At 41.2% G+C, this 17,211-nt stretch overlaps 1 protein-coding gene across 1 annotated transcript in view; it reads left to right on the top strand.

Annotated features, from left to right (window-relative positions):
- Positions 1-17,211, top strand: part of LOC145400662 (uncharacterized) — a 105,971-nt gene that overhangs the window by 37,806 nt on the left and 50,954 nt on the right. The window contains exon 5 of the mRNA XM_080273096.1: positions 13,069-13,175. Coding sequence (XP_080129222.1) covers positions 13,069-13,175 — 107 coding nt within the window. The remainder of the gene's footprint in view (positions 1-13,068; positions 13,176-17,211) is intronic.

Below are 17,211 nucleotides of genomic sequence, written 5' to 3' on the forward strand. Positions count from 1 at the left end.
ACTCACTCTCACTCTTCTTCCATATACTGTATTTTACTACAGTTCATATATTTTACAATGAATTCATATATTTTACTACAATTCATGGCAGACTTATTGACCTATTATTGAAGTAAAGGCAACATCTGTTGCCTTCTATAATAGGTCAGTACTGTTATACAATAGCATTCACAGCCTTTATCTTTTTCACAGACTGATCATGTTTTCTGGTGAATAATTTTTTTGCTTATGAATATACAGTACAATCCCAGCTATCCGGTATCCAGACAAACGGAATACTCAGAAAAACGGGAAAATTCAAGGGCTGGTGAATGTGTCAGTAAGTTATAACTGTACGCCAATTTGAATGGACCGCCAAACTGCCATTTTATCGTGTCATGCGAGGCTGGGTGAAGTTGGACAAAGCGAGGTGAAGGCATTTTCGGCTAAATCCTCAACCACCCCTCCTCTCCCCCTCTTTCCCAGTAATCCTCCACACCCTCTACAAATCACCAGTCTGCTTTTTACCACCAGACAGTAAACAAGCTCTCTTGCTGTTGTGTTGCTCTGATGGACGGTAATTTCTACACCAAAATGCCTAAAGAGCAAACTAAACGTAAGCGTGTCATGCTTACCTTGAAACAGAAGCTGGACATATGCAATAGACTTGAAAATGGCGAACATTATAAAACACTGATGACTGAATATAATGTAGGAAATTCGGTGATTTATGATGTCATGATCCAAGCATCCAAGCTTAATGAATTTTTCATGAAAAGCGAAAAAAGTAAGTCCATTGAAAAAATGGCATACTCTTCATTGTACGAGTGGTTTTGCTTAGCAAGATCTAAGGAAGCACATTATTTCTGGCCCTCATACAAGAAAAAGCAAGAGAGTTTCACAGTAAAATGAATATAGAAGTCGAGTGTGATTTCAGTATTGGATGGTTAAATCGTCTCAAAGACAGGCATGGAATTCGTAAACCAGACACCTTGGGAGAGCAAATCAACAAACAGCAAATGCTGGTGCGTTTTTCTTCCTAACCTAACCGACCGACTCTAACTTGCACCGCATTAATTCATGTTAGAACTTATTTGCACTGGCAGAGTTGAAAATTATTACAATTTTTATTGATGTAGTGCTGCCTACTTCTTCCTTAGCCTGTATCATTCTTTTTCTGTGTCTTCCCTCCTCTGTTCCTATTTCTCCCATCTTTCCTGTCACTTCTTATTGCTTTTCTTTCCTTTTCAGGTGGCCTTACATTGAGTGACAAGCCAAATGGTTTCCTGTAAGCCAAAAAACCATTTACACCACTGGGTGGTAACCATATAACCAAACCATACTTGCTCCCTACGTGTCAGCAAGTGGGTTGGTGGAGGGTTAGTGCCCCTCCCCGTAAAACAAATAACTCAAAGTCAAATGGCCACCCCTTATGGGATCGTGGTGTCTGGCAATAGATAGATAGATAGAGTTGAAAAACAAAATGTTAATAAGAATGAATGGTTACTTTGTTGGAAGAAAAAAAAAATAATATGCTTGCACTTTGTACATCATTTATTTTATTTTGTGCAAAACTCCTGATTGGCTGGTGAGGGGTGGAATGGTGGCGGTCAAGTTAGGAAGAACAGTCGGAGCTGGGACTATAAACAATGCTCATGTGGGGGCACAGGTGTTGTGATAATTCTACAGTGCAGTCTTAACATCAGTTCACCAATAAATGTTCAAGATTTTATTTCTTTATTTTTCCATTTTCATGAGTACAGAACATACAACGAATACTTCGGTAGTTAACAGAATGGTGCAAAACAGCTGACTGGTAGGTGAGGGGTGGAAAGGTGGCAATCAGTTGGGGCCGGGACCGTAAACAAAGCTCACGTGGGGAAACAAGTGTCGTGATAATTCTACAGTGCAGTCTTAACATAACATCGGTTCACTAATAAATGTTCAAGATTTTCAGTTCACCAATAAATGTTCAAGGTTTTCTTTATTTTTCCATTTCTATGACTTCAGTACATACACCAAATAATTCGGTAATTAACAGAAGAGCTGTGCATTTTGCTAGGTATTGCATGCACGTGCGTTATGACCATGGTGTGTGTTACGAGGCAATTTCTCAGGTGGAATCTCTTAGTGTGGCCCTTGATGTGAGTGTTGAGTACCTGAATTGTATTTACTGCTGTAAGAATTATAGCCTTTGTATAGACTTGATTTGCATATCAGAAATTCGGGAAAAATCTGTAACCGGGAAGGTTAATCCCCCAAGCCTCCCGGTTAACCGGGATTGTACTGTACTTGGCCCCAGGAGTTGGTCAGTGACCAAAAAGCTTGTAAACTAAAATTCAGTAATACTTGAGGCCATACATTTACATCATTATTGAATATTATGAACTTTCTCTTCCTCTGTGATAAGGGATCTTTGTATGTGGCATGTGTTAGGAGTGTAAAGCTTTATGGTAGTGAGACAGGCAGTAAAGGAAGAGGATATTCATAGGCTCAAATGTACAGAAATGTCAGTGATTAGATGGATGCTTAGTGCATCCTTGAATCCGAGCTCTGGGGGGCTAGGATTGCAGTTGACAAGTTGACAGAAAGGGTAGGACTTGAATGCATTGGTGTTGTGATGAGGAGAGGTAGATTTTGATGTTTTGGGCATGCTGAGAGAATTTAGAATAGCAATTGGGTGTGGAAGGTGAGAAGTGTGAACTTCAGGGATAGGGTTATGAGAGGCAGAGAGAGAGAGAGGGAGAGGGAGCTAAGGGACTGAATAGGGAGGTTGCCAGAGATCAAGCAGTGTGGAGAGCCACCATTAGGTGACCAAGGCCGACGCATGCAAGCATGTTGGTGCCTTTATAAACAATATGATACAAGTATCAGGAGAAGCACCTTAATATGATATGGCAATATGGAGAGAATGGAGGCCATGAGACTAACAGGGAGAATGTATGTGAGTTAAGTGGAAGGGGGATAGGGGAGGGTGGAGTTCAGTGATAAGAAGGATGTGATTGAAAGGCAAATGGAAGGTGTTTTTGAGCTGGAGGAAGGGTGACCTAAAGATAGGGTGATATGGAGGCTCTTTATCTGTGACTACCCCTTCAAAGATTAAGGCATCTGGCTATAGATAGATGAATATTTATAATTACTTTTCTGGTCAGGTTGTGTGTGTGCTGCTCCAAAAAGCACTGTGTCGAGCAGTGAGTCAGCTGTTAACCCTGTCTCTCGGATAACTTAAATTCTAACCACGGTACCACAGACAGTCTTAGTTAGGCTAGGATGAACTTTTCAGACAAGAAGTGTTAGAAACAGATTTTATTAATCCTTTCAGTGTGGGAAACCTTTTCTATGATGACAAGAATCATGTAGAGTAGTTAAAATACTATCTATCTGTCTATTACCAAACGCCTTAATCCCGTAAGGGGTGGCCACAAACATATCGCCTCTATGTCACCCTGCCCTCTGCCATTTCACTGCCCTGCTTCCAGCTCACACCTCCCTCTCTCATATACCCGGAACTCTCCACCCCATCCCTCCATCTCATCCTTGAACTCCCCCTCCCTCTCCCCCCCTCCATTGCACTAATACACTCTTCTCGTTAGTCTCACACTCTCTATCCTCTCCACATGCCAAACCACGTCAGTGTGTTTTCTCCTATTGCTTCCTACGACATCCACATCCACACCACAACGATCGTTCACTTCCTCATTGTCAGTCTGTCTCTCCATGTGACTCCACATGCTCCTCTCAAATAACTCATTTCCACAGCTCTAACTCTTGACTTCTGTCCCTCCAGCAAGGTCCTAGCTTCACTGCAATACGTTAGAGTTGGTATCTTAATACTGTCATGTAGTAACTTTTTCACTTCCATGTTCGCTTCCCTGTTTCTTATCACTGCATTCAAGGAACCAACAACCTTTCTTCCTTGTTGTACCCATTCAAGCACTTAATCCTCTAAACTTCCATCCTTACTCATCACACTACCCAGGTACTTAAATGCACTCACATTTTCCATTTCCTCACCATCCAACCTCACTGTACATTCACTGACTTCACCTCTCTCAAAGACCATAACTTTACCTTACATTCACCTTTAGATTCCATTTCTTACGTACTCTCCCAAACTCATCCACCAAGCCTTGCAGCTCCCCTTCGTCTTCACTTAATGACACAGTATCATCTGCAAACAACAGTACAGGGAGTTTCCAAACACTGCCCTCTCTCACTAGGGCCGCTCCAACATCCACTGCCCTACCTTGTATCTCTTTTATAACCCCATCCATGTACAGATTGAACAAGCATGGAGACATGACACATCCCAGTTTCAGTTTAACCTTCAAATAGAAAAATCCACTCAGTTCACTATCCACACGCACTACAGTTAGAATACGTTGTGAAAACAAAGCATCGTATAGTTGTTGTTATAGCTCCAGGCTCATCTGAATGTCAGCTTGATGGAGTGCAAAGTGAACTTGTCCCTTTGCAGTCCACCACTCTCCATTTTGGGAATAGGGAGAAAGCTAGAAAGCAAATGGGTTAATATAAATGGACAGTGAAGTCATCTATTTATATTGGGGCCAATATATGAAGACATCCCTCGTCACCACTGTATGGAGAGGTTTAGGCAACCATCATCCATTCACGTTATGTAGTGCTGCCTACTTCTTCCATCACCTTTATTATTCTTTTTTGTCTCTCCTACTCCTTTCCTAAATCTCCTAGCCTTCCAGTTACTTTTTAGTACTCTTCTTTCTACTTTAGGTAGCTCTACACTAATTGACAAACCTAATGGTTTCCTGTAATCCAGGAAAAGTTTACCGCACATTGCTTGAGTGTGGTAGGTGGTGGCGACCATCATCCACTCACCTGATGTAGTGTTGCCTACTTCTTCCTTAGCCTTTATCATTCTTTCTTTGTCCCTGCCCTCCTCTCTTCACATTTCTTCCATCTTTCCTGTCACTTCCTATTGCTTTTGTTTCCTTTATAGTTGGCTTTACATTGAGTAGCTCTACACTAATTGACAAACCTAATGGTTTCCTGTAATCCAGGAAAAGTTTACCGCACATTGCTTGAGTGTGGTAGGTGGTGGCGACCATCATCCACTCACCTGATGTAGTGTTGCCTACTTCTTCCTTAGCCTTTATCATTCTTTCTTTGTCCCTGCCCTCCTCTCTTCACATTTCTTCCATCTTTCCTGTCACTTCCTATTGCTTTTCTTTCCTTTATAGTTGGCTTTACATTGAGTGACAAGCCAAATGGTTTCCTGCAAGCCAAGAAACCATTTACAATGCTGGGTGGTAACCATATAACCAAACCATACGTGCTCCCTATGTGTCAACAAGTGGGTTGTTGGAGGGTTAATGCCCCTCCCCGTAAAACAAGTAACTCAAAGTCAAATGGCCACCCCTTATGGGATTATGGTGTCTGGCAGTAGATGGATAGATAGATAGACATTGCTGGAAGGTAACCCAGCAATGGGACTTATTAGTGCCCCTATTAACTAGGTGGAGAGGCGCAAAAGCGTCCTCCAGCTGGAAACCAGGGTTAGTGGTTTTTTTACCTTTTTTTTAGTATATTGAATACTGTTAACTGGTCAGGCTGAAGGCCACTGGCCAGAATCCAGATACTCTGTTCAAGTCCTGTCTGTACAGTACTGGTTAAGGCCGAGTTGCCAGTGGTAATCAAGACAGCATATTCCAAAGCTGATTATATTACCACAGAGAAAAATCTTAACCTGATATTATTATGACATGGCCTTAAGTGACCAAGCATAGCCTACCTAGTCTTATGGCTTTGGTTTTTGATTTATGGCTCATTATTTCAGATGTACAAATAATTTTAGGACTTAGTTACACAAATGTAAAAATATTTTTTCTGTCATACAATGTAGCAATTTCTAATTGCACCATTCTCCAAAATCTGCTAACTTAATGCTTAAGTATCTGAATAAATGAATATCAACACGGAGTTGTACACAACTTTATAAATCTTCAGACTTTATTTTTGCTAACTTTTGGATAATTTTTTTTTATTTTATTTTATTTTAGCAAAATAATGATTTAATCATATGATCAAATCAATTGGATTTCATCAATGCCAACCCTGCTGGGAACCACACCTTACTGTGTCAAAGCAGTGTCCACCAGTAGGGAATATCAGTTCATTGCATGGAACAGCCCTGCAGTGGTGGTTGCTTGATTATGTTTGATGGGTCTGCTCGACCAGACAGACCATAGTTACTCAACATCAGCAGCAGCCTGTAAACTGCCGACCCCCATGTACTGTACCAAAAAGGTAATATGTTTACTGTAAAAAATAGTTTCTCCAATTGATTTTTTTTTTTTTCTTTTCTTTTTAGCATATTGTTGTAGCCTACACTCCTTCAGTAACTACAGTAATTGTATACTTCGCACACAGTCTTACTAAACATGATGACTGTTTGCTGTTAATAGTGGTTGGTTGCATGAAAACAGCAGTGGGGAGTGTGGAAGTAAGTCCAGAGAGAATCTATAACATTAAAGTTACAACAACAAGATATTGTGCATCCATTTATGTCCCAGTTCCCTTGTGGACTACAAAGAATAACTGATCCACACACTGAGGTTCCAAAACACAAAGATAAGGTAACTTTGTTTTATATTAACAAATATGTACAAGATATTTACACATCAGCAAATTTGTGCACAAGTTAACAAGTTACACACAACAGTTATGTTGCTTTAACAACATAAATATTAATCCCTTCCCGTGCAGATAAGTTAATAAGTTTTTTGTGCTGTGATGCGCTGGCTTTTCTCCCCTCCCCTCCCGGCCGCCGTGCTCGCCAAAAATGTGTATTCTCGGCTTATTTTCACCACCCAAACCTATTTATTTTGCCACAAAACCCACACATTCCTATTTGTTGACGTTTGTTCTACACGATAAGCAAGAAAAAAAAACACTATACATATGTTTAGGGCCCTCGGATTAAACATTCGGGATCATAGATTTCACTTCCCAACATCGTAAGTTGAATGTTTACTAATCACTCTCTACATGTTATACCATCATTCGAAAGAGAATTTTTTTAGCTTTTGAGTGCTGGAGGTCCCAGTTTGATATGAGTTATGGTGTTCGAGTAATAAGCGAAAAAGTAAAACCCATTTCTGCGAGACAACAGAATTTTTATTTGGGGAGCTCTAGCGAAAAACTTTTCTCGCCACTGTTATGTTTTTATTTTACCATCCTATGCAGAATTTCATTGGCTTTCATTTGAGCCAACAACGGTGATCCTAGGCCTCATAGTTTTCAAGGAAAATGCAAAAAACTACGGTGTACCCATGCCATGTTGTGACTGAGGGCAGTTTCCTGCCTTCCTCTAAGCTACTGCACGTATTTCACCAATTCTTTGTATGCTAGATATGCACACTATATTCACATGATTCACTGTCACTATTTTTTATAGTTGAATACTCACATATGGTGCAGAGTAGAGGCAGTGTAGTTGATTAGAAACAGTAACACAATCTTTCTTTGGTCCAACAGCTAATAACGACCAGGAATGCTTCACAAACACCAAATTTCCTATTGCAAACACCAAATCTAATCACAACAGTGCCCAAACACTACACACAAGCATTACTGGTGTAGTGAAATATGTTGCATGGCTGGACGGGGGTAGGAGTGGAAATTTAAAGGGATAGAACCGCAGAGTACCTTCCCCACTCACAGCCCATTTGGTACTGAATAACCTGTCCGCTTTCTTGCTGGTATTGGGACCCACAGTTGCCAACTCATTACTTTTGATGAGGAGCAGGGAAACTATGACACCTCCAAAAATGACGCCGATTGGCCGAAAGCTTTTTCTCTGATGAAAGTTTCTATGCTTTAACCCCTTAACCGCGGGGCATCACTTTCGTGACGCTTGGGAGCAAGGGATCATACAGCGGGGCGTCACTTTTGCGATTCTGTGTTATTTTGAATTCCCTGGGGCTTTCAAGTGGTAGCTTGTATCATCTATCAGTACTGCCAATGTCCAACACTAGTCAGCACTCCTAATCTCATCTGTACTCCCATCCATTGTTGACAATTTAGCCATTTCTCCCCGTTCTTGACTCCCCTCCCTACCTTCCCTCCGTTACCCTCTCCTCTCGCCTGCCCGGCCGTGCTACACTAAGTAAATCTTCCCTTGAATTTTCCACTGATTTCATCCATTGAAATAAGCTCTATGCCCTATTCTTATACCAAATAATATATACCAAAAAGAAATAAGGTAAGTGAGAGTGCCATACACCTGGAATTGGCTAATTATCACCTGACAACACCTCACGTGCACTCGTTCGGTAATTTTCGCTGTTTATTTCCCCTTGAAATATGCCGTATAATCTATTCTCGTACTAAAAATATATATAAGGAGGGAAGGGAGAAGCCTAAGTGATATTTACATTCACCTGGAACTACTAAATTTATAATGTATTGTCTAGATTTCCTGCCAGTCATTTCACTGCTATATATTAGCAGCTGTCAAGAGGCTGACGGCAGTAATGCATTTCCCTAGGTAGGCCACCCCGGCCCACCCCTATCAGTTCACTGTCATCTTCCAAGGTGAAAGTACGTCTGTTTGCTCCTGCTAACTTCAGCCACTTTTTACCCCCATGCAAAGGGCCCTGTGACCTTTGCCCCCTATTAAACCTCGTGGGGAAAGAGGTAAAGGACTGACAGTTGAAAGGGAGTGACTACGATCTTTCTGTTGAGTAAAACAGTGCAAGTGGAATTGTAAATAATGTGTAAACAGCAAGTAAAGCAATGAATGTAAATATAAGTGAACAGTGGAAAATAGTTTTATAAGTTACTTCAAGTGACAGTGCATAACACAGTGTAAATAAAATAGAAATGTAAATGTAAATAAAATAGAGAATGTAAATAAAAATGTAAATGAGTAGTATTATAAGAATACGAGTATATATACTAGGAGTAATGAAAGTGAAAGTTTCACTATAGCATGTATGAATACTATGAGTTATGAGAGTGAAGGTGAAAGTGACATTCACTCTCAATGCTAGTATACAGGACGAGAAAGTTAATGCTACGTATTTTAGTGAAAGAAATTGAATCCCTACAGTGACAATAAACTACTATTACTGAAGGAAACTTATGGATAAAGACTGTAGATATATATAAGTGTTATACTGTATAGCAATAGAAATATAAACTGTGAGTGTTTTTATGAATAATAAATGACAACACCAGCGGCAAACTAGCTCAAGTAAGGTCATACGCCCTCGTAATTTTCATTGCTTTCAGTGTTTTTTTTTTTTTTTTTTTTTAATATGGATTCCAAACTATTTGAGAATCATTGAATAGTGTTTCTAGTGATAATATCAGGCTGTGGTAATCATATTACGGGTTGTCGGGAAGTGTAAAGTGGAGACTTCGTTACCCAACTTCAGAGGTCTCCACAAGTCCTATGGTACTCGACGAAGGCTCAACAAACACCCCAGGAGAAAGCTGAAGGTATGGGCCATGAGCATATGTGATTTTAATGTTCTTGGACTAATAACTGATTTTTGGCAAATATTTTTGGAGAGTCTGTCGGAGCGCGAATATGCCCACGGGTGCCGCAAGAAAAAGCGAATCAAGCCCACGGTTAAAGGGTTAATGATGACAAAACCATCAATGAGTATAGTCGCAGCCACACCCATATGACGACAAATGCATCATCGTGTGCGGAGGGGTTAACAAGTCACCTGATTCATGGAGATTTAACTCAGTCACAAGCAAAACATACTAAATACAACTCATCCATTTGTTAAACACTTGTTGATCATACTTAAGTACAAATGCCATAAATGCAACTCAGTTATTTAACTTAACTCACTCGTTTAGTATTTTATGTTAACTTACTATAAGGAGTATCCCTGAGGTAAGTCCGATGTTTACATTACCCCTTCGAGCAGGGACGCACACAGCAAATTGCTAGATTCTGAGCAGAAGTTCATCGGCACTTTGCTTTACACTTAGGGCATGTGTGTGTTTACCTTGCCTTACACTTTCACAAGTCTCATGATTTCAGTGACTTCCACGCCATTACCGCGTAGCCCATGATCGTGAATGTCTGCCTCCCTTAGCAGAATGGCTGCGTTGCTTGGACACGGCTCTTGTTCGTTTGCCCTGCACAAGTTACAAGGTTCTTCTACTCTGTCATCCTTTTGATCATCCTTCATGGAGCACTTTCATGCTTCATGCTTGAGTCATCAGTATTAAGTACTGTACTGTACATTAATGAATTCTTATACTCCCTCATGACAGCTCCCTCTCATGAATCACTGACACTTAACTTAATACTCTCTCCCTCGTGCCTACTTTTTCTCATCCCACATCCCACAAAGGATCCATGGTCATCCACAGACACATGCAGATTACTCTCGCTTACCTTCTTACATTTCTACGCATCATTATTCTATCTCCTTCTTCCTGTTTTCTCATGTTTTCACCTATTATTATAGTGTAGGGCACCAGGTTTCATGACATCCAGATTGGCAAAATGCACTTTTGCAGCAGCCATCAGATATTCCTGTGACTGAACATTCACAACAAAAAACGCATTTTCACGCCCTCTAGCACCACAAGTTTTGGATTCTCTCCACTGCGATGCCAGTGCCAACAGTCATTTTCTGCCTGCTTCCCACACGTGTTCTTTGTGTCCTCAGGTCGGCTGTTACACTCTCCCGTCCTTGATTAGTAATTGATGGAAATGTCATCTTGTGCTTCAAATGGAGCCAGAGGTGAATTGGATGATAGTGGAAATGGTGTAAGCAGGCATGAACCTGGAACAGCAGGCAGTAAAGGAAAGGTCAAGCCTGACCACTGCAAAGGGGTGAAAAATACAACTATGATGACGAGTTAAGAAATAAAATTGTGGCGGAAATGAAAGAAACCTGAGGCTTTTTGGAGGAGCATGGGAGGCAACCTTCAAGGGAGAGGCATAACAAAGTGAATTTGCTGCGTTAAAGGGTGCAACAAGAAAGGAGTGGTGGTGATGAAGATGGTGTTGGAGACAGTGGTGGGGCCCAGTAGCTCTGCCCAAAGCCTCGGATACCCCTTTAGCACAGAGTCCATTAAGCTTTTCACCCTAGTCGTTATAGTGAGTGTTATGTTTTGAGGGAGTGTGTGTTACAGTGTATGGTAAGTAATATTGTCAATACATATTGTATTTAAATGTACTGTACTGTATTTTGCGATGTCTTTATGTTTTATTGTTAGTTTCTTTGTGATTTAATGTGTTAATGGAAACTTTTCAGGTAACCTCAGGATGTATTTGAACTAGGAAGTACACTAGGGGATGAGATTTCGTACGGGCCCAGTCCCTATTAGCTTATTTCTTTGGCGAAATAAACTTTGGCGGCACTTTCCACGTTCCCTGTTAGGTGCAAAACCTGGTGCCCTACTGTACTTTACATGTTCCCTACGTGTCAGCAAGTGGCTTGGCGGAGGGTTAGTGTGCCTCCCCATAAAACAACTAACTTAGAGACAAACGACTACCCCTTACGGGCTTATGGTGTCTGGCTATAGACAGAGAGAAACTACTACTTCCTCTACAGTTCTGTTCATCCCCAGCCACCATCCTCCAGCCCTGTTTGCAGCTTCCCATGCGTCATGTGCTCTTGTTCTAATCTCTACACGATGCTTATGTCGGAGGGTTTTGGAATGCTTCTTTAACCCGCCCCGTCCCGGAGACTTGAATTTACGTCCTCACATGATGTGCACTCATATCCCGGAGATGTAAATTAACACGGCAACATTGCAAGGTCCCTAATTTGCACAATTTTCAATTTTCGCGAGTGATTTTTGGCTCGTATACACGGGACACCGTCCTCTACAAGATGCCAGGCAAGGACAATGCCTTACCCAGCATGACCTCCTCCCCCCCCCTGCATGCCCTTTTCTCAGCAATTCACCTGTTATCAGTGACCTGGCCAGTAAAGCCATGTCATGTCACGGTATGAAATTCAGGGCCAGAGTGATTCCCCAATCGATGACAATGTGGAGGACAAACATTAGAGGAAGAAACAGTCAGAAATGATGATCAGGTAATGTGGGAAAAAAAAGGTCAGGAATGGTGATGAGTTAGTGAGTGAAACAATGCTTATAATGCCTATATTACTTTTTGAAAACCAATATACTCTTGTACTACATATAAATTCGTACCAGGTAAATAAAATAAGTACTGTTTATGAGTGGATAAAATATACCCTCCCATAGAACTCGTTTTCTTTGGTGCCAGCCTGTTAGAAAACCCAGTCAGGTAAGGAAGTACTCGTATCTAAATCGAGTATTTTAAACCTCAGGTGAGCGATTTCTCTATGAATTTTCGATGTTTCTCACCAAAAGCGGATGTTTGAGCCAAAAAAAAAAAGGTCCAAAAATGTCGGGACTGGGGCGTACCACTGCCCAGAAAACGTCGGGATGGGGCGGGTTAAGCAGCTTGTGCCTTTCCCTGTCCATGGCAATCATGTCCTCTTCTCATTCCTTCTTCTTTTATTTGCTTCTCCTTCTCCTCTACTTCCTCTCTGTCCAGGCCTCTGTCCTAGATGGCCATGCAGGTAAGATGATGACGTGGAGTGGAAGCACGGTTTGCCCATTCCCTTAATGGCGTCACAATTCGCGGCATCACTGATGGTGGTGTCAGTGTGGTCCGCATCACCTACCATGTGACAGTTGCCGTTCCAACAATATTGTCTCACAGAGAATGTGATGAAGTATTTGTATGTAAATTTTCATAGACATGTATGCCATAATTTATGTGTTAGAACCTTGTGAAGTTACCTTTTTTATATACAGAAAAATCATTGTTTTACACAATTAGAGATCATAAGTATGGATATTAGATGAACACTAATTAAATAGTTCCCAGGTCAGTATTTCCAATACTTTAGTAGTGATGAATGCCATATTAAAAAATAATGGGAAATTCTGTTTTAATTTTCTTCAGTTGAAGTACAGTATGTTACAGTCAGAGCCATGGTCTTGAGTTTGACTTTATATATATATATATATATATATATATATATATATATATACATACATACATATAAGCTGTTTCCACTCTGCTGCACACAGGTCGGTTGCTGGAGGAAAGACAAGTGCCACGTAGGTTGTTCACCAAATCAAAGATCACCAAGGATGAATATCCATCTCTCATCCAACGCAAGAAGGCCATACACAAGGTTTGTTTGGCATATTTTAATGACATGTTAGCTGTATTATGCCCCATCTCTTATGGTTTGCACACTTAATAAAGGCACATGTCTGCAGATTCATGTCATGCTGCATTTGTTTTTGCATACTGTATTGTAAACCTTAGGACTGAAACAGATTTCATGTCTTAACTGAAGCTGAAGCCTTAGCAGTGTTGGGAAGCCATAGTTTTTTTTTTTTTTTTTTTTTTTTTTTTTTTTTACTGGGTGATGAATGAACGAGTGTTTGGTTCATTTGATTGGTCATGCTGTTGAAAGTTCTTCCTCATGCATTCTCGTTCTTTCTTTTATGGACCCCGACTTCCCCACCTTTGTTCATGTTGCAGCCCCAAGCTCAACTGATTTTTGGACCATTGGACTGCAGGCTGAAATTGGTCATATGCAGTCCACTCTCTTGGATTCAAAATATAGAAAGGTAGTTGAACAACATTCGTGTAGCTCGTTGGTTATATCAGTGCCACAGCAAAAAGGCATTCCACTCACCCCATTCTTAGGGGGGAAAACAGGTCATGATGATGATGGGTGTTGCATTTGCATTTGAGATTATTTGGGTAAGGTAGAGATAGATTGGTTCACGGATCAGCTGGATGGAGTGTTGATGTAGATGCTCAGGAGTAATAGTGTGATGGATGACATCAATGGGAGAGGTGACATTGATCCTGAAGATAATGGGTTGTTTTGGAGTACCAGAGGAGAATTTTGATAGAGAATGACCGAAAGTCATGTGTTAGGAAAGGAGCTTTTGCATTTGTAACTGATTTAAAACATAAACTTGCACATATGTTTATGGTACAGAGGGAATGGAGACAGTGCTGAAGGGAGCCTGATTGATTACATGCTTGCAGAGAGAATGATGCTTAGGAACAGGGTTGTGGAGTAAGAGTCTTTGGTTGGAGTCGGAGTCGGTAAAGTTTCCTCAACTCCAACTCTGAGCGTTTTGGTTCTGAAATGGTATCAGTCATATCTTTTCAGTACTTTATTCAGTTTATTTTATGACCATGTATGACGTTTTATTTGTCAGCATGCAAGCATTGTAGGTAGAGAATTTAAATTAAAGATGTAAGAATTACATCTGTCAAAATTCATGAATATTATTCATTTACCTGGATGATGTCTATGTGCCGTATTATTAATACAGTTTATACTAAAGTCGGAGTTGGAGTCGTACTTGTAACATTTCTGGAGTCAGAGTCTGAGTCAGGAAATATTATCACCAACTCCACAACCCAGCTTAGGAGTTTTATGAATGCAGTGTTGGTGAGAGGATTGTGTCAGGTCTCGCTGATCAACATATGCAAGGATAAGCTGAGAGGAATGAGATGGCTAGAGAGAGGAGCAGTTAGAATGAAAGATTGAGACTGGAGAAGCCAAGAAACAAAGAAGTAAGTGTGAGGAAGAGTGGTATGGAAGTCGATGAGGCTAAGGGACTGACAAGAGATCGGACTGGATGGATGAATGATCTGAGGAGTAGTGCATGATCAGGGATTTGGCACCCCATTTTAACGTGACAGCGTCCAAATTGACTTTGTTGGATATGCTTATGTGAAGCCACAGAATGTGATGAATGTTTTGGTGTATTAGATAGAGCCAGGATTCCATTGGATTGAATGATGAGTGAATGGAAGCATGGCCCATTGGATTGGGCAAACTTAGGCTCTCTGGACGTTGTTACTTCTCACCCTGCCCTGTGATGGGAAGGAAGGTCCGGATGATGATGATGATGGCTGTTATAATAGAATACTGTAATCTTTTTGCTTTAACTTGGCCAGAATTTTCCACCTCTCATGAATGCTGAGCTGTAACAAGAGATTAACAGAGAAATGCAGTGCTAGTCACGAAGCATTGCAATGGAAAGTATTTTTTTTTTTTTTTTTTTTTTTTTTTTTTTTTTTTGAGGAAGAAGGAACCAAAGGCAACAAGCCTGCAAAACTGTTCCTTCCAAGAGAAAAACAAAATATAAGAGAGAGCCAAATTCAAGATCCGATCATTTCCAGATGCCTGGACACACTGTGTTTGAAGAACTGGAGATCATAGGAAGTAGGAAATACAGACAGAGGGAGACAGTTCCAGAGTTGACCTGTTGCATAAATGAAGGACTGGGAGTAACGGTTAACTCTTGCATCAGGGAGTTGGACAGAAAAGGGATGAGAGTTTGCTGCTAGACGGGTGCTATGCGCCCATCGTAGGGGTGGAGGAATGCATGCAGACAGTTCAGAGGAGCAGTGACCATTGAAGTAGCGATAGAAAAGAGATAAAGATGCAACAGTGCGGCGAAGAGACAAAGGTTGAAGGGAGTCAGTAAGAGGAGGAGAGTTAATGAGGCGAAAAGCCTTTGACTCCACCCTATTGAGAAGAGCTGTATGTGGGGAGCCTCCCCACACATGAGAGTTGTACTCTACACAGGGGTGGATAAAACCCCTGTATAGAGTCAACAATTGTGCAGGGGTAAAGAAGGAACGGAGTCGGCTCAGCACACCCAATCTCTTGGAAGCAGATTTTACAAGAGATGTAATATGATCTTTCCAAGACAAGTCCCGAGTAAATGAAACCCCAAGCATGTTCAAGGATGATGCTGGATTAAGCTGATTATTATCAAACATTAATGGGTATACCTGTGGAAGATTTTGTTGGGTTGATAGGTGCAAAAACTGAGTCATTGATGCATTAAAAACAACAAGATTATTTTTACCCCATATATAGCATTGTATTTTCCTGCAACTGAGCTGTGTGAAATAAGCTGCAAAAGGAGAAAACCCTTGGCCAAGTTAAGGTCTGCTGCAGGCTGAAGCTACCCTTATGCTGTCCATCATCATCCATTCAGGGGATAGGCAGGGGGTTGAGAAATATTTGTATATCGAGGCAGTGGAACCACATGGTTGTATCTGTGTCATCACATGAAGGCATCCATCTCCAGCATGAGAACTAGTAGCAGTAGTAAGTAGTATTAGTTGCAGCCTCAGGCCCATCTGGACAGGAACCCATTTGACCACAGGTTGAAGTTGCAGTCCACTTTGCTCCTTTTGGGGGATATGTAGAGGATAAAAGGATGTTTGTTGATCGGGCAGCTCCACTGCATTTTCACATCAGTGCCACCAAGTGAAGGTATCCTCTAGCATCCAGAACCATAGTTGTTGTTTCCCCACCCACATTTGTCTAGCTGAGCTAACCCATTGACCACAAGCATGCAGCTGCCTTCCTGTCAGACAGCAATTTAACCAGGGTCAGAACAGGGTTTTCCCTCAGGGTGAGGTGCAGGGAAGGTGGAGGTGTATTGCCCAAGAGGATGAGCTGTGTACAGTATAGATTTTCTTGGAGGCATATAAGGTTGAAAGCTATGTCACATTCTCCTTTATTGATTTTCTTATGTACGGTTTCTATTTGCAGTACAATTTATCAATGATATAGAAGTTTCTTCAGGAGTTCCCCAAAGGGCAGCAATGTTTTGGAACTATCTTGTTCCATTTTCAGGCTGGATCTGATGGTTCTGTCATGGGTGGTTGCTTACATAGGAATCAGGTGGAGACAGGTGGACGGAGCGGATCAGCTAAGTTGATCACTCACTGGCTGCTTCGTTAGCCAACGAAGCAGCCAATGAGTGATCAGTTTAGCTGATCAGCTCTGTCCACCTGATTCTCCTGAATCTTAGATAAGCAGCCACCCATGACAAAACCATCAAATCCAGCCTGAAGATGGAACAAGATACAGTAGTTCCAGAATGTCATTGTCTTTTGGGAGACTCCTAAAGAATCTTCAAGATCACTGAAAAATTGTATGGCAAATAGAAACTGTACAAAAGAAAATCAGTAAAGAAGAATGTGCCATAGCTTTCAAGCCCATATGCTTCCAAGCAAATATCCTCCCAGGCTGCACCAACATATAATATAGGAGATGTGTATGTGTGGGAATTTTAGCACAGACTTTTTTAACTACATGGTAAATGTGATTAAGTTCCCTGTTTGGGAATGTTGTGCAAGACTGGCTGATGGGCCTTGGCCTCATGTCACTT

Source organism: Coenobita brevimanus, chromosome 53 (assembly GCF_032717465.1).
Source record: "Coenobita brevimanus isolate Jiangsu-jjx chromosome 53, ASM3271746v2, whole genome shotgun sequence".
Lineage (NCBI taxonomy): Eukaryota > Metazoa > Arthropoda > Malacostraca > Decapoda > Coenobitidae > Coenobita > Coenobita brevimanus.